The sequence below is a fragment of the Xenopus laevis genome, chromosome 2L, assembly GCF_017654675.1.
Source record: "Xenopus laevis strain J_2021 chromosome 2L, Xenopus_laevis_v10.1, whole genome shotgun sequence".
NCBI lineage: Eukaryota > Metazoa > Chordata > Amphibia > Anura > Pipidae > Xenopus > Xenopus laevis.
In genome coordinates, this window is record NC_054373.1 from 65,845,189 (window position 1) to 65,873,181 (window position 27,993).

At 39.8% G+C, this 27,993-nt stretch overlaps 1 protein-coding gene across 4 annotated transcripts; it reads right to left on the reverse strand.

Annotated features, from left to right (window-relative positions):
- On the reverse strand, positions 1-27,991 carry dyrk3.L (dual specificity tyrosine-(Y)-phosphorylation regulated kinase 3 L homeolog). 4 transcript variants are annotated; one of them, XM_018245281.2, is made up of 4 exons: positions 27,656-27,991; positions 22,058-22,109; positions 11,792-11,907; positions 1-3,161 (listed from the first exon to the last, which is right to left on the reverse strand). In XM_018245281.2, exons 2-4 carry the CDS (start codon positions 22,062-22,064, stop codon positions 1,614-1,616), a joined length of 1,671 nt encoding a protein of 556 aa, XP_018100770.1. In that variant the 5' UTR covers positions 22,065-22,109; positions 27,656-27,991; the 3' UTR covers positions 1-1,613. The 4 variants fall into 4 exon arrangements, with proteins under 4 accessions (XP_018100770.1, XP_041437013.1, XP_041437014.1 ...); XM_041581079.1 differs by lacking the exon at positions 22,058-22,109 and adding an exon at positions 26,480-26,533 and having other exon boundaries at positions 27,656-27,990; NM_001095324.1 differs by lacking the exon at positions 22,058-22,109 and having other exon boundaries at positions 1,532-3,161; positions 27,656-27,804.
- Positions 27,992-27,993: the final 2 nt, after the last annotated feature.

The following is a 27,993-nucleotide window of genomic DNA, read 5'->3' on the forward strand; positions in this document are numbered from 1 at the left end:
TTTTCTTATTAAAAAACATGGCAACCCTAGCCTTAGGGAAGGTGTAAAACACTCCTTTATTCGAGTGTTTTGTTCATAAGGGAGTACAACTCACATAAGAAGCAAGAAAAGCATATGATAAAAAGCAGGAGAAAAAAAATTATGTTTTAAACAACATTCTTCTACTTTACGCAACACTGCATGTGGCTTTTAGATAATTTAACATTTTTGTCCATTAACTCAACACCAATATCATGTTTTACGATACACACCTCTAGTATGGTAGAAATGGCAAATTAGAAAGGTACTATGGCTTTTAAACATATCAATAACAAAACGGCCAATTTCCCAAGATCATTTTATTTTTTTAATTTCTTGCATGCGATCGGTTTGGGTATGTGTTAATACCCACGGAGGGTGAATGAGTTAGATTACTGCCACATTTTGGCAAATAACACATCTATCTGCGGTTAAAATATTTTCCTGAATGTCAGGAAAATTTTGTTGATAAATAAGATTTCCCAGTTTGATTCCTACATAAATCTGTCCCAAGTGGCTTTTTAAGAAGGAGAATGGCCAAACATGGCAATGAGAAGTACATTTTGTGTGAAGTGAGAGGTGCAGTCAAGCTTCAGTTGTAAACATCACCCACTTGCTACTTTATTTTAAGCGGCAAGGACAAAAAATGGAAGTCTAGGAAAGATGATGCAACCAAACATCATCTGCTACTGTGCCAGTCAAATCTATAGGCTATATGGTTCCTATGCTTTCTGAAACTATGCTATTTGACCCTCTGTTTCATTGATGACAATAATAATATGCAACTTTCACAGTCTTTCCAGCAAACAAGGTGACTGATCATTATCACCTAATGGCAATGACATGTGGGTTATTTTCAGCCTTGCCATATTTGTCAGTAACCTTAATATATAAAGCCAATATGCAATATACCGTCCATTATAACTGAATCTCTTGGTGACAGTCATAGAGGGCATATTTGTGTGTTTTGGCTACTGAAAAACATGGCAGGCAAAATGCACAAAAACTGCCCAGTGTGACATTGCACTGTACTGATAAGGCTATTTTGTATCAGGAAATTATCAACTGCCAATAAAAGCAGGAAAAATGTACTTAATCCATCATAGAAAATGAAAATCCATTCCAAACAAGTAGATCTCCTGGTGTGACACAAGCCTATTTTTACTTCTACTTTCACGGAGATGATGTAGTTTGCAAATTACCAACTCATGGCGTCTTCTGCCATTTGACTGAAACTTTGTTGTGGCAGACAAATTAAATGGCTGCAGTGAGAAGAGACCAACTGAGCAGATAGGCTAAATAGTACCTCCTGTCATGATTACAGGATTTTAGTCTTTGAATGCATGAACAAAATAAAAGTTAGTCTATTCTTGTAATTTGTCTTTTCTAAATTATTATTGCTTTGTATTTTGACAAAACATACTGACCTATAAAATAGAGGAAATCAAGTATGTACCAGATGGAAACTGAAATGTTTAGCCCTTTAAATACAATTAATATGGGAAACACAGAGTCTGATCATTAAGGATACCTTTCTTCCCTCATTTTTAATAAAATCAAGTCACAATATCAACTCATCTTAGTACCAGTCAGGATTAGCTAACTAGCTTGGGTAGAACTGTTCGAAGTGGTATACTTCCATTGGAGTCATTCATTAAATTGGCCCGTAATTTGTTGCCCACGCCTACGACTGGAGGCAGTTTGGAGCCAATTCCTGGAAAAGAGCTGGTTTGGCTGGTAATTCTTTTACCTGAAGACTTCTCAGTGACTGAAGGCTTAGGCAATCGCTTGGAAATCCACTGATGTCGCATGGCCTGGCTAGGGGTCATACGTGCAACTGGGTCCCAGGTGAGACAACCCTTCAAAAAATCGATGAAAAGGGTATCTTCACAGCCCTTCAAAGCTGCAACCCAGTCTTTGCAGCCAGGCGCACCACGCATTTTACCTCTGCGTGACCTGCTGCCATTGAGAACTGTTGTCCCATTAGGAAGTGTGGTGACAGTACAATAGCGTGGGTATCCCTTGGAGTTAATAAAGTTCTTTGCTCTTTTGGCTTGTTCTAGAAGCTTTGGAGGTGGCGCACCAAGAAGCTCCATCATACAAGCTAGTTGGTCTCCCTCATCCTCACCAGGAAACAATGGATAACCAGTAAGGAGCTCAACTAATATGCAACCAAAACTCCATATATCAATGGGCATACCGTAACGACTTCCCAGTATAACCTCAGGTGCTCTGTAGAAACGGGACTGTATATATGTATAGACTCTTTGGTGATCAAAGCAACTAGAACCAAAATCTATCACTTTAATACCACTACGCCCTTGCTGTTTGAGGAGTATATTTTCAGGCTTTAGGTCACAGTGGATGATCTTATTCCTGTATAAAGCTTCCAAGCACTGCAGGATTGAATGGGCAAATTTGCGAACAAGTTGCAGACTAAAACCCTGGAACTTGTTTCGTTTGATTAACTCATATAAATTCATGCTGAGAAGCTCAAATGTCATACAAATGTGATTTCGGAAAGTGAAACTCTCCAGCATGTGAATCACATTCATACTGCCAGTCTTGTCCTGTTTCTTGAGGTGTTCCAGGATGCGGATCTCCTCTGCAGCCTGCCGGTGAAATCTCTTTTCATTCCGGACCATCTTTACTGCCAAATGCTGGTGAAGCTTGTGGTCATAAACCTTTGCAACTTGGCCAAAGCTGCCCTTCCCAATAACCTTAAGAACTTCATATCGGTATGCCACATGGTCATGTGGCACCAAATTGTAGCCTCCTTGATCATCATCGTAGCCTCCATTATTAGGACCGCCTACAACTCCTTGTCTCTTCTTTGCATTTGGACCCACAAAATGTATCTCAGAAAAACTACTGATTTCTTGTAGTTCATAAGCAGAGAGCTGGTGCTTGTATTGCTTCACTGCTTGCTCAGGAGCCAGGTATGTGGCCTTTGATGACTTGGCAGAGCTCTCACTAGACTTTGAAGTTCCTGAGCTGTCTAAACTCTTCTCTTTGGTCAGCAAGGGAAATGCACTTTCTGTACTTGGAACACCTGCACCAACCCTTCTGTTACTGGAGTCCTCAAATAACTGTTGTACTTTAACTTGTTGTTGATCCTTCATTGCAAGTTTATTTCCACTTATCTGTGAAGATAAAATATGAGAAAAAAATATAAGAAAAAACATTTACAATATCAGCAATTTATTGGATTAATCTGGATCCATTTTCCAACACAGTAAATATATTTGATAAAGCTATTCAGCCCTACATACATAAATGGAAATTTAAGCACTTGGGATCTAAAAAATAGTAGGCTACTTTTAACCGAAATAAGGGAAATTGTTGCTGCAGAATTACGGTTTACTGTTCTTATTTACTTCCATCAAATGTTTACTGTAATAGCAGAAAGAGAAACAGAATCTCGTATAATCATTAGTAATCAACAACTGAAATAAAACATGTAAGTGTTTTTTCTGCATTTATAGTACACATACTCATGCAAATACATACTGAATTATTCTTAAGACGTAGAAGTCAGTTTTAAAGTGTCTGGATGCTCAGGCTCATTCCACTCCTTCTCATGATTTTAAATATAAAATTGTATTTTAAACACAACTATTCTTTTAAGTGAGAATACCTACAGTCTAAAACTGGATCTAAACACTTTTTAGATGGTCACTGTAACACTTCTCTAGCAATGACATCTGCTTCCAGTTATAGTCACTGGGGCAAACTTTGTAATGCTGACTATGTAAGAAACATTAACAAGCACTAGAAATAGCATTTAGGTAAAGGAGCCAAATTATAAATAATCCTGGCTGTACATGAATATGCCAGGACTCGTGTAATTTAAACAACTTTCCAGGCTGGATACAGTTGCCTGCCTTGCAAGGACAGAGACTGAAAAATAATATGATTCATGAATGAATGATTTCGCCCGGTTTGTTTTGCCTGTACTTAAAGGAGAACCAAAGCTTAATTAAAGACGTGAGCTAGAATTGTTGTAGATTAAACATGTATTTATATAGCGCCAACATATTGCGTAGCACTGTTACTATGCCTCCTTTTATAGAGAATTCTTTCCTTTCATTGTCCATGCACTAGGAGCCATTTTCTTTCCTGAAGCTTCTTGTAAATGCAAATAAAAATCCATTTGACAGAAAACCTTCAGTCTATTATGTAACCATAGATATCCATGCCTAAAGTGGAGTCCTAGGGTACCAACCCTTAGATTACTATATGATCTTGCTTGGCGATTTTGCAAATTCCCCATGAATGAAAACTGAGCTAATCCGACTATAATGTAAAACAAATTAAGCACAATCAGTCAATTTGGAAACAAACACACTTTGATAAGCATTGCATTTAGTAACAATAGAATAGTACAAGCAGTGCTCAAACATTACAGTAATTTTTACATTTGCAGATACAATCAATAAAATTCAAATATGATTTTATATATCATATCCCATATATGTATGTTCAATATAAAAGCGACTGTTGTCTGTCCAACTCACAGCAAATTCATGAATCAATATTGCTCGAAGAAACTTTATCTGCACTTTGGAAAGCAAGGAAATCAGCATCCGTGGATCCTGCTTGCAATATAATTTCTAGTACTAAACAAGCTTGTGTTTACGTAATAAACACAAGTTAAAAAAAAAAAAAAAAAAAAAAAAAGCAAGTGCTTTTCTAATGTGCTTTTTAATTGCCCTCTAGGGCTAATTACATCACTGTTCTGGGAAGCAAATGAGAATTATCCTCGCAACATGAAAAGTCAAAAGATTGCTGCCGTTCTTTAGGGTCATGCAATGATGTACAGCTTTTCTAAACTGGAGACCCATGTGAAAAGCACTTGGCATTTTAACACTTCTGAGACTAAGACCAATTTTAGTCTCTCTTTTTAAACAAAGAACATGAATTCAATTAATTTTAAGTTAATTGGTTCTCCCTACCTTCCCCCCACATCCCTTTATAATATATTGTATACATATACAGAATACACAAGAGCCACGACTATCCTGTAAATTATATCCATATAAATGGTGCTTAGTGATGATATAATCAGAGCTTATTGATGTCATCTCTGTCATATGACTCACTGAAACTTGTATATTATAATAAATAAAGTACCCCCTGTTGCAAAATATGAGGAAATTAGAAGTCACCTTGGAGTTCCATGACCTGTATAAAAACACTTGGCCTTTGACATTTATATGGTCTTGGAACGTGTGTGTGTGTGTGTGTGTGTGTGTGTGTGTGTGTGTGTGTGTGTGTGTGTGTGTGTGTGTGTGTGTGTGTGTGTGTGTGTGTGTGTGTGTGTGTGTGTGTGTGTGTGTGTGTGTGTGTGTGTGTGTGTGTGTGTGTGTGTGTGTGTGTGTGTGTGTGTGTGTGTGTGTGTGTGTGTGTGTGTGTGTGTGTGTGTGTGTGTGTGTGTGTGTCCAATGGCAGCCACACTCAAATCCGGATTTTTTTTTTTGTGCTAATCAGGCTGCTGGATCAAATATCTTATGCATAATTGATCACATTGATCCGCACTCCACTTAGGTGAATCATATCATTTTATTTGCATAAATCTAGTGTCCAACATTTTGGCCCCCCTTTGGGCTTTTTTCAAAGAATATTTATATATATATATATACACATGCTACAACAGTCTAAATCAGGGGTCCCCAACCTTTTATAACCGTGAGCCACATTCAAATGTAAAAAAGAGTTGGAGAGCAACACAAGCATGAAAAAATGGGTCACAGGGGTACCATATAAGGGCTGTGATTGGCTATTGGTAGTCTCTATGCGGACTGGCATTGTACAAGAGACTCTATTTGGCAGTTCATCTGGTTTTTATGCAACTAAAACTTGCCTCCAAGCCTGGAATTCAAAAATAAGCACCTGCTTTGAGGCCACTGGGAGCAACATCCAAGGGGTTGGAGAGCAACATGTTGCTCACAAGCTACTGGTTGGGGATAACTGGTCTAAATCTTTAATGAAAAGTTGAAAAAGAGAGTTCAGCATCAGCCGAAAAATGAAGATCACTAGCATCCAGCTGCCTGCAGTTTTTCTCTCCCAGTGTTCCATTTGCATTTTTTACTATTGGACTTTCTGGCTGAATTTTCCTCCAAACACTGTTGCCTGTTATTGTTTGTTCCAGGCATATACCTTAGGTCAGTGCTGTCCAACTTCTGTGGTACCGAGGGCCAAAATTTTACTGGCCTATGTTGTGGAAGGCCGGTAATAGAAGTCAGTGTTGGCCACTCCCCCTTTTAAACCACACCCACTGTAAACCACACCCATGTTACCACAAGAACTTTAAAGATCATATCCACATTAACGTGGTAGCACACCAAAAAACCAAATGGTTGGTGCTCACTGCAAGGAAATGCCTCATCACTCATATGTGAAAAATTGAAGTCATGTTAAAACATACCCTTAAATCCATAAGCTTCATCCTCCCCTGTGGATAATACAACAACCCCCCAACACATTATTAAACACCTTAGGGGCCCTTAACAACAATTTCCAAATGCAAACCCCAAGAACAAACCCCTAACAGGCTTACATCCCACAGGTAGCGTAGGGCAAGCAGAGAATGGCACACACAAGCAGCACTGGACAAACAGAGAATGGCACACACAGGCAGCACTGGGCAAGCAGAGAATGGCACACACAGGCAGCACTGGCCAAGCAGAGTATGGCGCACACAGGCAGCACTGGGCAATTAGAGAATGGCACACACAAGCAGCACTGGACAAACAGAGAATGGCACACACAGGCAGCACTGGACAAACAGAGAATGGCACACACAGGCAGCACTGGGCAAGCAGAGAATGGCACACACAGGCACCACTGGGCAATTAGAGAATGGCACACACAGGCAGCACTGGGCAAGCAGAGAATGGCACACACAAGCACCACTGTGCAAGCAGAGAATGGCACACACAGGTAGCACTGGGCAAGCAGAGAATGGCACACAGGCAGCACTGGGCAAGCAGAGAATGACACACAGGCAGCACTGGGCAAGCCGAGAATGGCACACACAGGCAGCACTGGGCAATTAGAGAATGGCACACACAAGCAGCACTGGGCAAGTAGAGAATGGCACACACAAGCAGCACTGGGCAATCAGAGAATGGCACACACAAGCAGCACTGGGCAATCAGAGAATGGCACACAAAAGCAGCACTGGGCAGAGAATGGCACACACAAGCAGCACTGGGCAATCAGAGAATGGCACACAAAAGCAGCACTGGGCAAGCAGAGAATGGCACACACAGGGATGAAGGCAGAACAGAGCAGGAGACAGGAAAACCTATCATTCTAATATGAACTATATACAGTGACACAGTGCTGGTGAACCATTAGCATTTTAAATAACGTGTGAACAGTACAGGCTTTAGGATATAAACAATAGAGGTGTCACAAGTGTGATCAATGCAGGGGGATCACAGGTGTGAACAATACAGGGGATTACAGTCTGAATTTGAGGTCTAAACAATGCAGGGGCCAGTTCATCTCTGTAGTGATACCTTTTAAATTTTACATATGGTAAGCAGACACAGCATGTGGGGGAATGTGAATCGCTGGTGTGAGAACATATGTGACGCTTAATTTTTCCAAAGCAGCCCAAAGCAGAAGGCAGAAGCACCACATATGTTTTTCCACCTGCTATTTACATTATTTGTAGTGGGAAAGCACTTGCAGGAGACTGGTCGCCCGCAGTAGTGAACATTTATCGCAGACAACTAATCTCCAAGTTTGACATTGCCCTAAATTGCAACTCTGGTGTTTTAATTATACTTTTTTTGGTTCATGCAATAGAAGCGTTGTACCAACATTGTAATGAAATTGAAATGGATAGTTGATAAAATATAATGGAATGTATTAATATGTCACAGAACTATAAAGGATACAGTATAAAAGGAGAATAGTCCCTACTCCCTACTTTTCCCATGTACAATATCTACTGCTGTGTATTACTGTTAGCATTGCACTTTTTTCAAGCCCCACTGCCTGATCAAATGTCAGAAAAAACATCTATCTGGACATTTGGAAATGTTGTTGCATGTATATCTATGGATCCTAGTAGGTACTCCTGTCTTTTGAAAATTCATTGTGTACAAATTTCATTTATAATTACAGGTTTTATTCAGAATTACAGGTCACACTTTGGCCTCAGACCACTGTATTTAATTAGTCAAAATGAAAAATCAGGTCTGTATGTGTTTGCTTACTGCATTCACTTTATTTGTGTTTGCTTTCAAATGTAATGTATTTAAATATCGGTCCATTCAGGTCACAGCATCCCCTGGGTATAGCGCTAAGGAGCAATAACCAGTGAAGTATTAGCATAACTCTGCACATATTGCTAATGAAAACAACAACAAGTACAAGTACTAGTACAGATACAACTGCTCAATATTATTTGTTATTCTAGTTAAATCTTGTGTGTATACTGATCATCATAAAACTTGCTTATCTGCGACTCCACATGAAAACAAAGTCATTCAACTCACTGCACAAATTATTAGAGACATTCAGGTTATTTAAGCAATGTGGTTAATTCAGAGACTGTTAACTCCATACAGTTAATCTAAATTACAGCTCCAAATTACGAAAAGGCCATACACTCCATTTTATCCAAATAATCCAATGATTTCCTTTTTCTCTGTAATAATAAAACAGTACTTGATCCAAACATTATTTTGTTAGCAAACTTAAAGGGCTCCTATTGGGTGAAAATATGTTTCCCAACCAAAGCTTCGGGCAACAGTAGATTATTTATAAAAAACTTGCCCGTCATCAGCGCTAGGACATGTCCCCCTGGGATGGAGCTCCCGGTGCGAGAGCCCATGTTGTGCAGAGAGCATGTGCATAATTAGCTTCTGACATCATGCGCATAATGAGCAAGTTGCAGCATTTGCTCATTTTGTGCATGCGTGTGCCACCAAAATGGCCACTCAAACCGGGAGCGGGTGTCCTAGCACTGGCAGGGGGGCAATTAAAAACAAAAAAAAAAAACAACTGTTACCCCCAACCGGAGTGTAGTTGGTTGGCAGAAATATTTTCAGTGCAGAAAAGAAAAACTTGCTAAATTAAAGTAAACCAAGAAAAAGACGCATAATTTATGTTTCTGTATTACTCTACCATGCAGTAATGAATCCCATAATTCCTTGCAAATACTTGGTGCATCAGGAAAAGACATGAAAGCTTATCATAGCTATGTCTGTTGTGTACAGAAATGAGCTGCTGTCCTTTCTGGCAGCAGAAGAATTGATAACTTGTCTTAGGCATGGATTTGCACCAATGCTTTTTACAGTGCCAGGATGCCAGGTCTAATCCGAGAACTGAGTGGGTGATTGATTATGGTCAAAGAGAGACATTGGAAAATCAGCTTCAGAGTACAAAATGCTTTTAATAACAAACGCTTATCTTCTCACCCACTCACCAGATGGGCATGCTTTTCTCCTTTTTGTCCATGTGGCAAAAATGCAGATGGTTCCCAAATATTAAAAGAATATAGTCAGGATTTATTTTCTGATATTCAAAGAGAGTTTCTTTATAATATGATGAAACCTGCCAGAACAAGGTTTTAATATTGCTCATCACTTTGTGCTGTACAGTAACAAACTAAAATCACTTTGTCTAGTTATCCATAGCAGATCAGTTTTGCTAACCTAGTCTGCTTAAAAAATAAAATCAAAAGTCTTATAGGCTGCTTTTAAAAGTTTGCTACATTCCAACTTTGTGATCCCTTGAAATGTATGATGAGGTGTGTGTGTATATATACATTGGAAGATGTGTTTGTGTATACATTGGAAAATGTGTGTGTATACAATGGAAAATAAGCTTGTACTTTACAGTATATTGATGTTGTTGCACAGAATCTAGACAGCCTCATATTGTAATGACAGCAGAGGGACAAAATGCAACAATGACTGGACTGTGGCTTCTGGCACATGCTTTGCTGTTAGGACTCTACTTCTCTATGGAAACTTATACACAAACAGCAGTATCAGTTACAACACAGCAGCTGTTCTGTTGCTAATGAGGTAAGTAGCAGCGCTGGTCTTTTACAGATCATTAGTGATAAGTGTAAAATGGGAATGTAAACTTGACTTCTGTAATAAGGTTAAATAGATAATTTAACTGCAATGCAGCAAAATACATAGGGGATTATACAAGGGTAAGAAAGTCCTCCTTGCTACCTTTATCAGTTGTTTGGGGGTATAATTTTTTAATCAATTATTTACTATTCACAGAAAGGTGGGTATTTCTACGTTTTATATTAGTGTTACAAAAGTGACATTGTATTTTGAAGAAAATTTGTTTCCAAAACAACTACTGCCTCAGGAGTCAATAAAAAACATTTTTAAAACCGACTATGAATTGAGGTGTCTTTTTCATGGTGCTTGGACGCTTGGATACAGATGATATATATGGATTAAGAATTTCTCTGCAGAGAACCCATAGGGTTGTTGAACATTGTGTAGCAGTTTCCCTTTTAAATTAACTTTAGTATGTTGGTAATAAAGTAATCTAGGAGTTTTGCAAATGGTTTTAATTGTTTTGCTGTCTTTTTTTAACTTTAACATAGATTTTTTTTATTCTGTCTCTACAAAGTGAAGCTTTAATTAATGGCACATGGGTTGCTTAGTCTGCATGGGAAATTTACTTTCCCGCAGATGACAAATCGTCTCACTTTTGTACCAGCACAAATGTAAATCACAATAGGTAAAACAATTAAATTGGGTAATCGCACAAGATTGGCTTCAAAAAGTTTTACCTAATGACATTTACATTCTTTCTGGAGTGAAGGTATTTTTGACAAAGCACCTCATGTACAATCACCCTATGACCAATGACAGAGATAAAACATTTCAATAGCTTAACTGTGGCAAAATTCAGTGGAAGGCATTTTCCCACGATGAAGCTATTCAAATATCTGGAAGTTATCTGTTTGATATGGTCAGTCACCCTGCCAACCATAAAGCAAAATAATTATTAGACTAGACAGGCTTCATTTTGATAAATGTGCATTAGTAGTCAGGACAAATTTTTCAGAGTTGTTACAGGTGCTCACTACTCACTGGCCACTTTTTAGCAGTCGTCATACCAAACTCCATTAACGAAGAAATAAAAAAATGGTAATTTGGTACCTGAAATGTTGAGTGTTTTTTGGATAGGCTGTTTTATAGATATGAAATCCTGCTCATTTTTCGCCTAGTTAATGAGTTAACCTATTAATCTTTGACTGATTTGGTCACCCACAGCCACAGCCCAGTGCTATCCATTCCAAAAAAGTCAATTTGGGTACTGAAACTAGATATTGTACGTGAAGGTCATTGTTGTCATCTGCACATCTATGGCCAGCATTACAGTTATTAAATATACAAGAGACTATGAGGTAAAAGCTTAAATCTGAATTGCAGATGAAATGCAAGTGTAAAGACAACCTATTTCTCAATACAAATTTCTGGGTTTTCACAACTATTACAAGAGCCCATCTGCTTAATTTAATCTATCTGCATATAGGATGTGCAACGTGACAGCAAAGAGAGGCAGCAGAATCCACAGTTATAAACATAAAATTAAGCGCCTACAGGCATTGATTATCCTAATCAATATGTCAGCCAGCATCTGACTGAACAACATGATGTTTACTCAAATACTCTGTTAATGTTTCTTCACAGATTTAACTGTGCCAAAGCAACTGGAATCTAGCACAATTGATAATAAGCATAATAATAAGAAAGAAAACCAATCTGCTACTTACAGCAAGTCTCCCAAATGAAGGTAGAGTGGACGGGCTTTCTTTATCCTCTGCCGCATCTTGTGCTGCCATCTGATCAAGCCTCATATATGAATCATACAAGCCATCACCATATCTCACTGTAAGGGAAAAAAAGTCAGTTATTACAAGGATGAAAAAAACAAAAACAGGTCTAAAGCTGCCATAATCAAGTATATATTGGCTGCTTACTTTGTCAGCCTACTTGTCAGTCTACTGGCCTATGTATAAAACATCAACTAATACATCCCATTAGGAATCAGTGGCATAACTACAGAGGAAGCAGACCCTGAGGCTGCAGGGGGGTCCAGTTAGTGTAGGGGCCTCATGAGGCCCTAATTCATATACAATTTCAATAAATATTGGAAAAACAAGTCAACCTCTAGACATTTTGGGGGCCTGAAAAATAATTTGCTGTGGGGCCCAGTAATATCTTAGTTACACCACTGTTAGGATCCTTCAGACACCGACTGGAAACATGAAAGATTCAGTTAGATGAGTACCACATTAGGTCACGGATGTACTCCTCATTTTCCAAATAAGACACCACATACCTATACCGTAATATAAAACCACTAAACCAATTGGTAATTTACCAATTAAAAACAAACCTATGAACATACTGCTTTGTGTGTTCCACACAAGTTACCACTAACTACAGCAAAAATAATGTTAAGTGTAAAGTTATACTGCATATGTGTATAAATAAATAAAGGGAAAACCAAGGCAAACATCTGTTATGGGACATCTGGCAAATGGGTGTAAGGTGCACCTCACTGCCAAGGCCCATGTTCCAGCTGGTTAATTAGAATAGGACCGGTTTTTCAGTTGAAACAATTGTGCAACAAAAAGCTTGTAGACCAGGCACATGTGCATTACAGCCAATCAAATGCTCTTACAGACCACAGATGGAAAGGTAGAGGAAAGTGGAAACAGAGAAGAAAGAACGCGGACAGGTAAAAAAAAAGGAAGAGAAATATGTGATATGGAAAAATTAGTAACTGGAGTGGGTAACAACAGGCAAATGTAATGCTTATCTTTGAGGCTATTAGTAACTCTGTGACGAGGGTGGGAATGAGTCAGAAATGATCAAGTACAGTAGCTCCACACAGGCCAACACCATGCCTGTCACTGAAGTGATCAATGAGTGCCTGACAGCTCTGTGCTCCCTGGGTTAAAGCAGAAGGAAAGCTACTGGATTTTCAATTTAACTCCAGTATTAGCCATAGTATTGCCTGACAGAACTCAATTTACAGGTATGGTATCTGTTATCCGGAAACTTGTTATCCAGAAACCTCCGAATTACGAAAAGGTTGTCTCCCATAGTGGGACATTCACTAAGATTCTTTGTTGCGCCAGCGTCCGCTTCACTGCACGTCGCCAGGCGTATTTTCGCCAGCGCTACGCAAATTCACTAAAATCCAAAGTTGCGGTCAGGGGAAGCGTAAGGTTGCGCAGTTAGCGTTAATTCGCCAAGCAAAGCAAAGTTACGCTAGCAATGCTTAATTTGCATACGTCGCCAAATTCAAGTTACAATGGAGGTATATGTAGCAGCACTACACAAGCCTGGGAAACCTTCAAAACAGCAAATAACAATGTGCACTTTCTTGTATAAATCAACACTTTATTGGACAAATGTCTATATGCAACATTGAATGACAAAATTGTATTGTTACAAGAGTGAAATAACTTGTTTGTTTATGCTGGACTTCTAATAAAAAAAAAAAAACAATGTTTAAAAAAAACAGCAAATAAAATTTTTATTTTGCCCTACACATGTGCCCACTGTATAGTTAAGTTGCCATGAGTTAGGAAATGTAGGGGGTAAGAAGGGTAGCCCCAAAAAAAATTCGATCTTTTTCAGCCTATCACCCATAAAAAATTAAAAAAGCCAGCGTTTTTTGGGACTTAGAAAAATTTTTAATTTTTTTTGAAGCAATCCCTATCTATTCTATTGCACCTCGCCTAGTCTGAGGTGGCGAAGGAAGTCTGGCGTAAAAGCGTTCAGAATAATTTGCGCGTTAGTGAATTTGCGTAGTTACGTCCCTTGCGCAAATTCGCCAGGCGTAAGGGTGGGAAGTAACACTAGCAAATTTACGCCAGTGTCCATAAGTGAATCGGCAAATTAACGAAAATGTGCTACGCTGGCGCATTCACGCTAGCGTTAGACGCTTCGTCGTTTAGTGAATGATTTAAATTAAAAATGATTTCCTTTTTCTTTGTAATAATAAGCTTCTGGTTAACAGGTCCCATACCTGTATTATATTTACTTTACCATACCCATGTAAGCAGCCACAGAACTTCTCTCTTTTTGTTTAAAAATGCAGTTGCCATATTAGTTTGGACTGAGGTACTTCACTGCATCAGAGGATGCACAAGGTCTCTCTTCCTGCCTGGTAGTTGCTTGCTCTTAGTTTTCTGCACAGAATACAGCAGGGAAGAAGTAGGAGGATAGTGTTGGATACTGTGCAGACTTTTGGACGCGGTTGATCCAAGACAGTTCAGGATTCAGCAGAATCCCAACATGCTTTGCAGGATTTGGTTCAGTTTTAGGTGAACACTTAGGGACTGATTTTTTGGCATAAAAATTTAGATTTAAATTGTTTTGCTGCATTCATGTTTTTTAAAGAAAATAAAAAGCTACCTAAAACCTGCTGAGCCTCTAATTCTTCTTGAAAATTGAAAGGCACCACGAATGTTTGATATGTACTTTTGTTTTCTTTTCTTTTTATTTCTGTATTTGACATGTTTGTTGAAAACAATAAAAACGATTTAAAAAAAAAAAATTGAAAGGCAAATAATTGCGATTAGGTAGTACAGGTCCCATGCGATCAGGTAGTACAGGTATGGGATTCGTTACCCAGAAACCCGATATCCAAAAAGCTCTGAGTTATGGAAAGGGAAGATTGTTTCATACTTACCGTGATCTTCCTTTCCCTGGCCCTCTCCATGTCTATACTCTGCGGGACAGCCCCTCCCCTCTCTCCAATAAAGAACCCAACCCCCTAACATAATAAATTAGGAGGAAGTCCCCCCCCTCGGTGTCTGGTACAAAGTTCTATACCTTATTATTACCATGGGAGGGAAAACCTGACATGGAGAGGGCCAGGGAAAGGAAGATCACGGTAAGTATGAAACAATCTTCCCTTTCCCCTGGCCCTCTCCATGTCTATACTCTGCGGGATTTAGCAAGCTGCCTGTCCCTGGGTGGGTCAGTAAAAGACTTAACGCCTTAATTGCTGAAATTTTTATTTATTTGGCCGACCGGCTGATTTTAGAATGCTAGAACCAAATTGTGCATATTCTGACGATCTAACGTCCAACTTGTAGTGTGAGATGAAAGTGCTCGGAGAAGACCAAGATGCCGCTTTGCATATGACCTCCAGGGAAACCCCCGCTTCTGCTGCCCATGAAGCTGCCTGGCCCCTGGTTGAATGTGCTTTGATTTTATTTGGTTCTGTGAGGTCTGCCTGAGAATAGGCCTTCTTGATAACCATGCATATCCATTTGGAAATTGTGGAGCTAGCTGCTGCTTCGCCTTTTCTTGCCCCTCCTGGTAAGACAAAAAACCTTTCCGATTTTCTGATAGCTGTAGTTGCCTCACAATACATCTTCACATGTTCCGCCACATCCAGTTCTTTCCATTCTGGATCCGTGTCTTGATGTGTAAATGTAGGAACTACAATTTCATCCTTTAAGTGAAAGGGAGAAACCACCTTTGGCTTGAATGTAGGACAAAATCTCAAAATTAGTCTGTCCTGGAAAATGGCCGGACTGTCTTCGGCATATCTTAAGGCTTGTAACTCCCCCACCCTCTTGGCTGAGGTTATAGCCACTAAGAACACCACTTTCAGAGTTAAGAACCACAGGGAAATAGGACTCCTGATTGAAAATGGGCCTGAAGAAAGCATTCGTAAAACCAGTGGTAAGTCCCAGCTCGGGAATGTTGAACGTTTTACTGGTAAAATTCTTACTGCTGCTTTGAAAAACCGAACTATGAGCGGATGCTGAGCCCATGATGTTCCTGATATTGCCGAGATTGCCGAAACATGTGTTCTTAAGGTACTCACGCTTAAGCCTCTTTCCATGCCTGATTGAAGAAACTCCAAAATGTTAGAGGCTGAAATAGATTCTGTGGAATTTAAATTAGATTGGGTCAGGAACAAATCCCACACCTTGGCATATCTGTTACTGGTTGAAGGTTTCCTGGATTGTAACAATGTATGAATAACTCTATTGGAAAGACCGTGGGCTTCTAATTTTTGCCTCTCAGTCTCCATGCCGTGAGGGCTAGAGATTCTGGATCCGGATGTATGAATGGTCCCTGAATCAATAGGTGTCCTGCTGTCGGAAGCCTCCAAGGATGGTCTATTGACAGCTGAATCAGGTCTGTAAACCAAGGCCTTCGCGCCCAAGCTGGAGCGATGCAAATCACATCTGCTTGATCCTCCTTGATCTTTTGTATCACCTTCGGAATCAGAGGAAGAGGAGGAAAGATATAACCTAAATGGAACTTCCATGACTGTGTCAGGGCATCTACTGCCATTGCCTTCGCATCCCAACTCCTTGTGAAGAAATGAGGACACTTGGTGTTGATGGATGTGGCCATCAAATCTATTGAAGGTTGGCCCCACTTCTGCACTAGTGCATTGAAGACCTCCTGGCTCAGTTCCCACTCGTGTCTTTCTGCGAATTTTCTGCTGAGCAGATCTGCCACTGTGTTTGACTTGCCTGGAACGTAGACTGCTGTAAGATCCACTAAAAAGTCTTCTGCCCACTGAAATATGGGTTGGACCTCCTCCAGTAGGCCTAGACTCCTTGTGCCTCCTTGTTTTCTTAAGAAGGCTACGGCTGTGACATTGTCGGACTTTATTTTTAATCTGCTTCCTCTGAGCTGGTCTTGGAAGAAGAGACAAGCTTGTTTTATTGCCCTTAGTTCCAGGACGTTTGATGGTACGTGTGATGATGGATAAAGCCAGCGACCTTGTGCAATTCTGGAACCCAGCTCTGCTCCCCAACCTAGGCCTGAGGCGTCTGTGGACATTACGACCCATGGACCTGGATATAATTCGGAGCCCTTTTTTAGTTTGTTCTTGTCTTTCCACCAAAGGAGAGATCCTCTTATCTGGGATGACATTGCAATCAATTGGGTCTGAGACTCCCCGTCCCATTGTTGTAGGAAGGACATTTGCAGAGGCCTCATCCTCCAGTGAGCCCACGGGAGTAGTCCAATCGAAGAAGACATCATTCCCAAAATTTTCTGAAATGTCCCCGCCGGGGCTTCTGATGTTGTACTTAGAATTTCTGCTATTGAAGCAAGAGATTTTTGTCTTACTGCAGATAACCCCAGGTGTCCTGACACTGTGTCTATTGAGGCTCCCAGGTAAGTAATATTCTGCGATGGGATGAGATGACTCTTTGATAGATTGATGAGCCATCCATGGGCTGTCAAGGTCTTTAGACACAGATCCCTCTGGGCAATTGCTAGATCCTTTGATGAAGCCAACAAAATGATGTCGTCCAAATAATGGAATAGACGTATCCCTTTCCATCTGAGATGAGCCACCAGAGTCACCAACACCTTCGAGAATACTCTTGGGGCTGTTGCTAGCCCGAAGGGTAGGCACCTGAATTGGTAGTGATGTTTTTCTATCGCAAAGCGAAGGAATTTTTGATCCGCTGAGGCTATGGGGATATGATGATACGCATCTTTTATGTCCATAGTGCACATCCAGTCCCCTGGTGATATGGCCGATCTTATTGATTTGATTGACTCCATTTTGAAATGCTGGATTCTTAATACTTTGTTGACCCTTCCCAGGTCTAATATTGGTCTCCATGAACCTGATGCTTTTTTTACTATGAAAAACCGAGAGTAGACTCCTTTTCCTCTCTGGTCTAGTGGAATGTGCCCTATCACCTGTTGATTTTCCAGCTTGATAAGACACGCTTTTAGAGCATCTCTCTTGCAGATGTCCGTTGGTAATGGGGATTTTAAAAAACCCGGAAAAGGAGGATTTGCATTGAATTCCAACTCGTAACCGTGATTTATGATCCTTAGGACCCATCTGTCTTCTATGGATAATTCCCAGGCTGCCTGAAAAAGACATAGTCTTCCCCCCAGAGCAGGCTCCTGGGTTGCACCACCTTCATAATGGTTTACGGGAATTCTCCGCTGCCTTGCCTTTGGGAAGGCGAAAGAAACCGGATTGACCTGCCTTCCAACTGTCCTGTCTAGAAGTTTCCCTTGTTGGACGAAAATGCCTCCGGTCATATGGCATAAATCTGGATCTAGTCGAAGATCTTCCCCGCGATGATAGTTTCCACGGCTGACGTTTCTTCCTCTGAGGAAGCAATTGACTCTTGCCTCCCGAGGCTTTGGATATTAGATCCTCTAACCTTTTCCCGAACAGCACCTGTCCTTGGAAGGGTAAGGAACATAGAGCCGACTTAGAGGCGGAATCTGCCTCCCAAGCTCGAAGCCATAATGCTCTTCTTGCTGAGACAGACACGGCCAAGGACCTAGAAGCAAACCGGATCTGGTCTACAGATGAATTCATTAGAAATACAGATCCCAGCCTTAGTTCCTTAAGGCCTTCGAGAATTTCCGATGTCTCTCGACCTTCCTTTAAGGCTGCCTCCAAGTTAGCCAACCAAACCTCCAATGCTTTTGCTACTGAAAGGTTAGCAATTGCTGGTTTCAGACTTTCACCCGCTGTGGAGAATATTCTCTTCAAGTCTGCATCCATTCTTTTATCCATCGGGTCTTTCATAACTGCATGATCCTCAATGGGCAGCAATGTATTCTTGGAAATGCTCAGAATTGGAGCATCTACTCTAGGCATAGTACAAAAGTCCTTGACTTCCTCTTCCTTAAAAGGATAAAGCCTATTGTCTCTGGATTGCATAGTAATGCGTTTAGACGGAATATCCCACTCCGTCTTTATCAGATCCATTACTTCCTGGTGTAATGGGAAAGTCTGCCCCTTCAGTTTAGAGCATGGTAAAAAGGATGAAGAGGTGGAAGCCTGGTTTCCGTCTTCTAAGGCTAAGGACGCTCTTACTGCCTTAATCAAAGGTTGAATGAGAGTAAAATCAAAGGAAGATTGAACCTCCTCTTCTTCTTCAGAAGATGAAGAAAACTGGTCCTCCGAGAATCTTGCTCCCCGAGTCTCTTCCGGATCTAGGTCCAGTTCAACCTGAGGAGCCCTTGATGTAGAAGCCGTAGCATTAGAAATTTCCTTGGCCACCATATCTTTAATCAAAGCCAGAATTCCTGCATTTGAACCTGCCTGTATGCCTGATGCAGCTGTAAGGCATGCCTGACATAACTTCTTGTCCGGTAATGGAGGTTCTGTACAACCCAGGCAAATGATGTTTGAGGTCTGTTGGGCATCCTCGTTATCCTCTAAGATCTCCCTTGATCTTTCTTTTGACCTGGATGGTCTCATGTTGGCACTATAACCAGAAAAGACATGGCATATCAGTGCTAAAACATAACCACATTTAAGTGGATATTTTTTTTTATTTTTTTTTTAAAACTTACCTCAACCAGGGGAAGGAGACTTATTTGGGGTGGCAGCTGGGACAGGAAAGGGGCTACAAAAAAAAAAACCACCTGCAACAACAATAACGCAAAATAATCAGAACCTGCTAGATTCTGGGCAGGTACCCCTTTCAAAGTCCCTCTCTTACCTCCAGGCACTGCAAATGTGAGTCGCACAAAATCAACAGGAGAAACAGCCCTAGTAAGGTGAATGCCTTATATAGGCCTTCCTGCTCCTCCCCTTGACAGGAAACACTTGCGCCAATCTTGCGCTAGGTAAGCGCCGTTATTGGAGCCTGTCATAGAATGCATAGGCATCCACCAAAAACATGGCGGAGGCGCCTCCACGGAAAACCCGGAAGTGACGTCACACGCTAGTCGCCGGTTCTGCAGTGCCCTGGACGGAGTCCTAACAATCTGCTGCCACCCCTCCTGTTCCCAAAAATTGAGGATACGCTGGAACTTACCAGCCCCAAGCCGCCGGACGCCCTTGGTGAGGCAGGCCGGTTGAGGCATAGAAACAGGGAGACGCAGCTGAAAGCTCGACGCTTCCGATATGGTGAGGTAAGCTGCTAAGGGAAAGCCCCGTGGGCAAAACCCTTGTCTCTGGGACGTTAGTCAGCAGCCCCTGCTCCTTCCCCTGAAAAAGAATAGGCTCCTGCTCCAGGAGCCGGAGAGAGAAAAAGAACCCAAAAAAGACACCGAGGGGGGGACTTCCTCCTAATTTATTATGTTAGGGGGTTGGGTTCTTTATTGGAGAGAGGGGAGGGGCTGTCCCGCAGAGTATAGACATGGAGAGGGCCAGGGGAAAGGCTGTTTCCCGCAGACAACATTATAATCAAATAATCCAAATTTTTAAAGATAATTTCCTTTTTCTATGTATTAATAAAACAATACCTTGTATTTGATCCAAACTAAGATATAGTTAATCCTTATAGGATGGAAAACCAGCCTATTGGTGTTATTTAATGTTTACATTTTTTGAATTTTTTTTACATTTTCTATTAGACTTAAGGCACGAAGAGCCAAATTACAGAAAGATCCATTATTCGGAAAACCCCAGGTCCCGAGCAATCTCGTTAACAGGTCCCATACCTGTAAGTCAGGAGACTTTAAAGCACTGGATAACTGAAAATTACATTTCTTGTCCACGGAAACTATTTATGCAATTTTTTAAACTATGAAATTAGGGTTCACATTCGGTTCAATATTCAATCAAATTGTATATGTTGGATTTGGTGTTTGGCCGAATGCAACAATTATAGATACTGTGCATTCCTATATTATTTTGTGTGCTTGTTTGACTGTGTGTAATAGTTTTTAAGTATCATCCCTGCCAGGCATGGAAGCATGTTTTGTATTTAGAACCTTGCCGGCCTGTTCAGTTCATATGGAAACGTCATTTCAGTTTATATGGTAACCTCCTGTTATGTTGCAAATAAACTCTTTGTGAATGTCCTTAAACTGTTCCCTATTGTTATTCTGTCACTCACAGCAGAATTGAAACCAAAGAACACCAGTCCTTTTGAATGACATTTTAGCCTGTTATTTTGTCTAATTAAACCACTCCACCACTATCCTGGTAGTAGGATCCCTTTTTGGAAACCCATTATCCAGAGAGCTTCAATTTACAGGATGGCCATCTTCCACAGAATCCATTATAGGTAAACCATTTCCTTTATATTTCTTAAATTGATTCCATTGGGTGTTCTGCTGAATCTACTAAATCTATTGTTATATTGGTCAATGGCCACACAGTGAATATTTTAGGGCCGCAGCAGCCCATGCGTTGCCCCCCTCAAAAAAAAAAAGACTTGGGAAGATGAGTTTCACAAACACACTGTCAAAATACACATCTTTGAAGACCTCACTGTTATGGCCATAATCACTGCTAATATACTGCCCGTGTTTGAAATATATCTTCAGCCAAAATAGCCTTCCAATTATCATCACTGAATTTAATTTATCAGTATAAACATTTGATATTATGAGCTATTGAGATATTATAGCAAGTCTTTATTTATCAGAGCTGTGGAGTCGGAAGCAATTTTGGGTATCTGGAGTCGGAGTCACCAAAAATGTACTGACTCCTAATAACTTTAATACTTTTTTATACAAGCACTGAAAATAATCAAATCAGATTTAAGAGCTTCTATGAAGGAGGATATGGCAGAAGCAATTCTGTTTCTAAGAAGAATACTTTATTTAACAGCTATTCGACAGCTACATGCTCGGTTCAGTTAATATGGCTGCCCTCATGGCTACACAGTGGTTTATTTATATACAGTACACTATTATAGTCTTACTGAAGCAAGTACACAGATTTACCAGTGCAGGGCAACAGTACATTATATTTAATTACTTTGATACACTTTCAGTTTATGGTGCTACTGTTCCATTACAGTCGACTGTACCATTAAATGAGGAGTCGGAGTCGAAGGACTTATACACCGACGCCACAAACCTGATTATCATTTGGATGACTTTTTGCCCCCGATCCTTGGAAATAATAAAAAAAAAAATCTTCACTTTTGTATTATACCTGGACTCTAAAGCAGGGCAATCCAACTTGATTTTAAGCTCCTCCCCTCATTTGAGCAAGGGCTTCTTAGACTTTCTTGTATGAAATCATTATTTTAATAAAATTTGTCCCTCGGACATGCAGTATGAGAAATAATTGACCCACTGCCCTAAAGTAAACATACCTTTCATACACACCACCAGAGAATGCTGAAAATGCTTGAATCGATCTTATCACTAAAAAAGGAGAAAAAGTCAAACATCTCATACGCACGAGGCACAGGCATTTTCCAAGTAAACACCATCCAAGAAAGGCTTATGTGTAAAGGATGTACAATGTTTATATGAATATAATGGAACAATGGGAAATGTCCAAACGGAAATTATAGGAATGTATAAATGAAAGTGAATATGTGTATGGATTCAAGAGAATCAAAGTTTGAGCTTTGAAAGAGTATTTCTTGGAAAATTGAAATTGTTAAGCCAAAGCAAAAAAAAACAACAACATGGACTAGTATTAGGATATCTATTATTAATTGTCCAAGTATGAGAACAGTCAGTAGAAGTAGGGTACACTACTTCACAAAACAATGGCAACTGCCAAGTAGACCCCAGACAAAAGCCACAATTTAAAAAAACTAATTCTTTTTTCATTTATCTGTGCTGCTATAAACACTTTATAAACACTTTGTAACAGATGTAATGTTGTGCTGCTTAAAAATGTATGGCATTTAAACATCAGGTACTTAGCTACAAAAGAAACACAAACAGACTATCCAGGTAGAGACCTGAGAGGGTCCATTTTGTTAGACTCGTACTCGACCCATACCTGTGACCCATGACCTGCAACCCACAAATTTCCTCCACTTATCCGTTACAAGACCCACAATAGCCCAACCTACCCTCCAACCTGGGATACATGCGAAACCGGATGTGACACCAGTTTGGACCAGAAGTGACATCAACCCAGCACTGAAACTACACGAAAAGGGACAAAAGCTTCTCTAGTCTAGTTAAGTCATTGGAGTACATTTATCATACATGCAGATTTCAGTAAACCACACAGCAAGATGAAAATGCCCATAACCTCCTACCATTGGCTTTAATTATAAAATGGCAGCTGGTGTAAGTGCTTTTCAGTCCAAAAACACTTACTATTCCACCGGTAATGAAGAAAAATAACTCAGAGGTACAGCCTATTGTACAGAGATTTTGGCCCAAGAAACATACACTACGTGGCTTCAACATTGTTTCAGATTGTCTTAGAACACTACAACGATAATAGCAATGGCTCTATGCCAAGATTCTGCAGTCAATTAATATGAATATGTCATGAATATCCTGTAAAATATATCCTTATTAAGGGTGCTTGATGATGTTGTCAGTTATAATCAGTACTCTATGATAGAACTGAAAAAAAACCTAAAAACTCAATAACCTGGTCGGTTATAAACATGCAAAAATACTCGAACACAGTATTTTTTAAATATAACTTTCATTGACTGTGTAAAAACTTTCAATTCAATCCCCTAGTATGCTAAAATGTTATTATAGGGCAGGGATCCCCAACCTTTTGAACCCGTGAGCAACATTCAGAAGTAAAAGGAGTTGGGGAGCAACACAAGCATGAAAAATGTTTTGGGCTGCCAAATAAGGGCTGTGATTGGCCATTTGGTAGCCCCTATATGGATTGTCAACCTACATTGAGGCTCTGTTTGGCAGTACATCTATTTTTTATACAACCAAAACTTGCCTCCAAGCCTGGAATTCAAAAATAAGCTCCTGCTTTGAGGCCACTGGGAGCAACATCCAAGGGGTTAGAGAGCAACATGTTGCTCACGAGCTACTGGTTGGGGATCACTGTTATAGGGGATACATTATTCTCTTTATAATACAGGTATGTGACCTGTTATCCAGAATGCTTGGGACCTGGGGTTTTCCAGATAACAGATCTTTCCTAAATGGGATCTTCTACTAGATAACTATTTAAACATTAAATAAATCCAACAGGCTCATTTTGCTTCCAATAAGGGTTAATTATATCTTAGTTGGGATCAAGTACAAGGTACTGTTTTATTATTACAGAGAAAAATAAATATTTTGTACTATTTGGATAAAATCGAGTCTATGGGAGACGGCCTTTCTGGATAACGGATCTCATACCTGTATTACAAAAGAGCCATTAGTGATCTGTAAAATAAATCCTTATGAATGGTGGTCAGTGATGTGATATGTGTCATGTGACTAACTGAAATTTGTTTATTTTAACAATGAATCCATACTGTAAAATATGCATCTAATTCAAGGGGTTGTTCACCTTCAAACAACTAGTTGTTTTCAGATAGATCAGCAGAAATAATGACTTTTTCCAATTTTTTGTCACCTTTTTTTAATATTCAAGTGTAAAGCGTCATATTTCACTTTCTAAAGCATCTCTGGAATGAGGAGGGTCGCCGACCCTGTAAACTGTTCTAAATTGATACATTTAGTTGATACGTTTCTTATCTTTGTCCCTGCTGAGCAGAATGCCTGAGTTTCATTAAAGGCAGCTGATAGAATTGATACAACAGTTGCTAATACTCCAGAGATGCTGCTGAAAATGTATCAACTAAATGTTGCAAAATTGTAACAGTTGAGAGTCTGCACCTAAATTACTGAGCTGCCAGACTGAAACACCAGCGACAGGAACATTAAACTTTAAATTTAGATTTTGGAAAAACAGTAAAAACAAAACAATGGAAAGTAATTGAAAAAATTCTTTATTTCTGGGGAACAGTCTGAAAACAACTGAAATGAAAAAAGTGTTTGGAAGGTGAACAAACCCTTTAAGATTAAGTTATGTTAATAATGAATAATTTTATGTGCACCATTATAGACATAGCTCCTTAGCACCGGGGGGTTCTGGAGGAACGTCATTTCGTTTGTTTATGGCTGAAATGACAATAAAATCCACTTGACTTGACTCCTGCATCATACACATTTTAATGCACCAGAAAAACAAGGGAAGTGTACTGTAAAAAGTAGTTTGCTGATCTGGATAGCAGGCACAGCAAGCATGAAGGGATTATGCACAATAAAACTCTGCATTGTAATATGCATAATAATATAGAATTACTAGGGTTTGCACTGCATTGTATGTGGATTTAAGTATAATATGTTCTAGCAAATAGCTATAAACAAAACAGGAATCATAGCAGGCTTTTCTACTTCAGAGTTCAGTGTGTCAGCACAGTGCCTTAAGCAGTAAGCTACTTTTTTCAATAGCAACAAGCCACTGTATCCATGTGGCAGGCTAATTCAACAAACCACATTTGGGAGGCTGGAATATAATAAAAGGACAATGTCAGATTTAAATGATTAAAAATTATAGGAACTTATCAAGTAGATGCTGCAACCGGAAAATTTCCCCTCAAAGCCCCCCTCCCAGCCCTGCGAACCTTTGCGCAGCTGACCCGCTCAAACTACTAACGGATCTTCTGTCTTGCTTCTGTGACGCTGGGATGGGGGCAGAGTGATCCCTCCATAGTCTGAAGTCCTGCTTTCATTTGTAATTAGCCTATGGAAGGATTGTGCTGCCCCGTGCCCAGCTCCAGTAATGGCAGCCATACAACGCCTGATCTTGCACTAAATCTGACCAGTTTCTGCTATTTCAATAGCCAGTGTCGGAATGGAGGGTCCAAGGCCCACTGGGCAGTTCACCTTTAAATTAACTTTTAGTATAATGCAGACAGTGATATTTTAAGACAGTTTGCAATTGGCCTTCATTATTAATTTGTTATGGTTTTTCAGTTTTTTAGTTTTTAGATTAACAGCTCTCCAGTTTAGTATTTCAGTAGCTATCTGGTTGCTAGAGTCTTCTTTTCCCCAGCCATCAGGCAGTTGTTTGAATAAAAAGCTGGAAGGGGGACTGAATTTTAAGATAAATTAAACAAAGTATCAATAAAATTAAATGGTAGCCTTACAGAGCAACAATTTTTTGCCTGATGGGGTCAGTTACCCCCATTTGAAAGCTGGGAAGATGTAGAAGAGGAAGGCAAATAACTCAAAAGCTATAACAAATAAATAACGAAGACCAAAACCTGCTAAAAGTTAACTTAAAGAAGAACTAAACTCTTAAAATGAATGTGGCTAAAAATGTCATAATTTATATACTAAACTGGAGGTATGGCATTTTCAGGAGATTTCTCGTTCGCGGTAGCACAGGGTGTCATCACCCTAAATGGGAACGCTTATCTCTTAGAAGAAAAGAGAGGAAGCCAAGAAGAAAGGAGAAATGTTATTTTGGACTCAGATGTGGCGGAAAAGGCACAACTCTTTCTTCATCTATTAAAAATATGATATTTGAATAAGTAATGTACTTGTAAAACTAAAATCTAAATAAATATCAAGCAGACTTGAAATTATATATATATATATATATATATATATATATATATATATATATATATATATATATATATATATATATATATATATATATATATATATGATATCATAGGCAGTTCAGATATGCTTCTTATTTAAATTAGACACATGATCATCAGTTCTACCACAGCACACAGAAAACTGATTGTGTACCAATCAACATTAATTAAATTGTTTCTTACCATCAAATCTATCATCGCTGACCAACTTTGATAGTCCCTACAGGCAGCAAGGCCCTACAGCATAAAAAGCATTAATACAAAACCAATTAAATAATTTTGCTCTGTGATACGGAGTCAAGCATGTGTCACTCTGCTCTTACAGTTAAGTGGGTTAATGATAAACACTGGCTGTTATAAACCTAACAGGATTACTGTAATCCACCATAAAACAAAGGATTAGCATCTTTACTGTATTTTAATTCAATCCCTCTAAACATCAGGTGGTGGAGCCAGTTGGTTGGTAGCATGCATAAAAGGCATAACAATTCTGTAACCCACCATGGTAGAGTGAGCAGCGCTGCACAGACAGATCTATACACACTCACACAAAGCAATGTAGGAATACAATATCCACCCTGAATATCTATAAATTTATCTGGTCACTGGTTTTGATAAACATCCAATATATTGCAATTGCAATCAAAAATTCAGGACATTTGTGGTATTATAAGAAGAAAAAAAAACAAAATCTAATATGAAATAGTTGTTCCATCCTAAAGATTCATAAATATCTACTGCATTACAGGGAGCACCAAAAACAAATATGTTAGATTACTAGATACTAGATATTACTGGCCCTACAGCAGATTATTTTTCAGGCCCCCAGGTTGACCAGTTTTACCAATATTTATTTAAATTGTATATGAATTTGGACCTAATGGGCCCCTATACCTCCTGGCCCCCTGCAGTTGCAGGGTCTGCTTCCTCTATAGTTACACCCCTGTGGCTACTACTTTAGGAGCTGCACATTTGGCCTATGGACTGTCAGTTTTGACACTGGTCTATTTGACATTTTATCAGCAGAGCTCTTGAACCCCTAGATACCATTCTAACACATAGACATGCTGGCTTTCCATTCTCAGATTTTATATGCACACACACAAGCTACATGTTGGTGCACTGTGGCATTTAATGTGGCCTTCACAGCTATAGTATACTGCCAGACAGACTTACAGTAGGAGCACATAAACAACCACACATACACTGCCAAACTATTTGACACCTGAACTACAGACTGATCCTAAGAGGCCAGTGAGTTGTAAATGATACAAGTTGTAAGCATGAAGATATGATGGTTAAACACATACATGTCACAGAGAGCAACGCTAGCAAATACACAAACTCAGCACACTGTACCTGCTGCTATGGGGCCCTCAGGCTTCCTTGTCAAGAGCATCATGACTGCTCGTGGAAAGAATGGAGGGATGAGCGCACAGTGCAATCCATCCCCGGACTCGGCTGGGGTTCATGTACTGAGGAGTGTGGAAGGCCCCGCTCTGCCAGCTTCCAATCCGGACCAACGAAGACTGTATACAGATTCTGTAACTACCGGACACTGAAGCCAGTTGTTGGGGCGGAGCCAAAACAACAGGCGTGTCTTCCACTGGAAAACATGGGCAGAGCAGAAAGTAAGTCGAAAGGAAAGCATATCAGCAGTGAATTACTGCGGAGGGGGGTCATAGCAGGGTGGGACA

Excerpts from the sequence above, each read along its gene's own strand:
- dyrk3.L (NM_001095324.1), bottom strand. The coding sequence starts at position 27,695 with ATGCTCTTGACAAGGAAGCCTGAGGGCCCCATAGCAGCAG. Across the intron at positions 11,908-27,655 it reads TGAGGGCCCCATAGCAGCAG|TGAGATATGGTGATGGCTTG; the intron begins GTACAGTGTGCT and ends TTTCCCTTACAG. Across the intron at positions 3,162-11,791 it reads CTTCATTTGGGAGACTTGCT|ATAAGTGGAAATAAACTTGC; the intron begins GTAAGTAGCAGA and ends TTATCTTCACAG.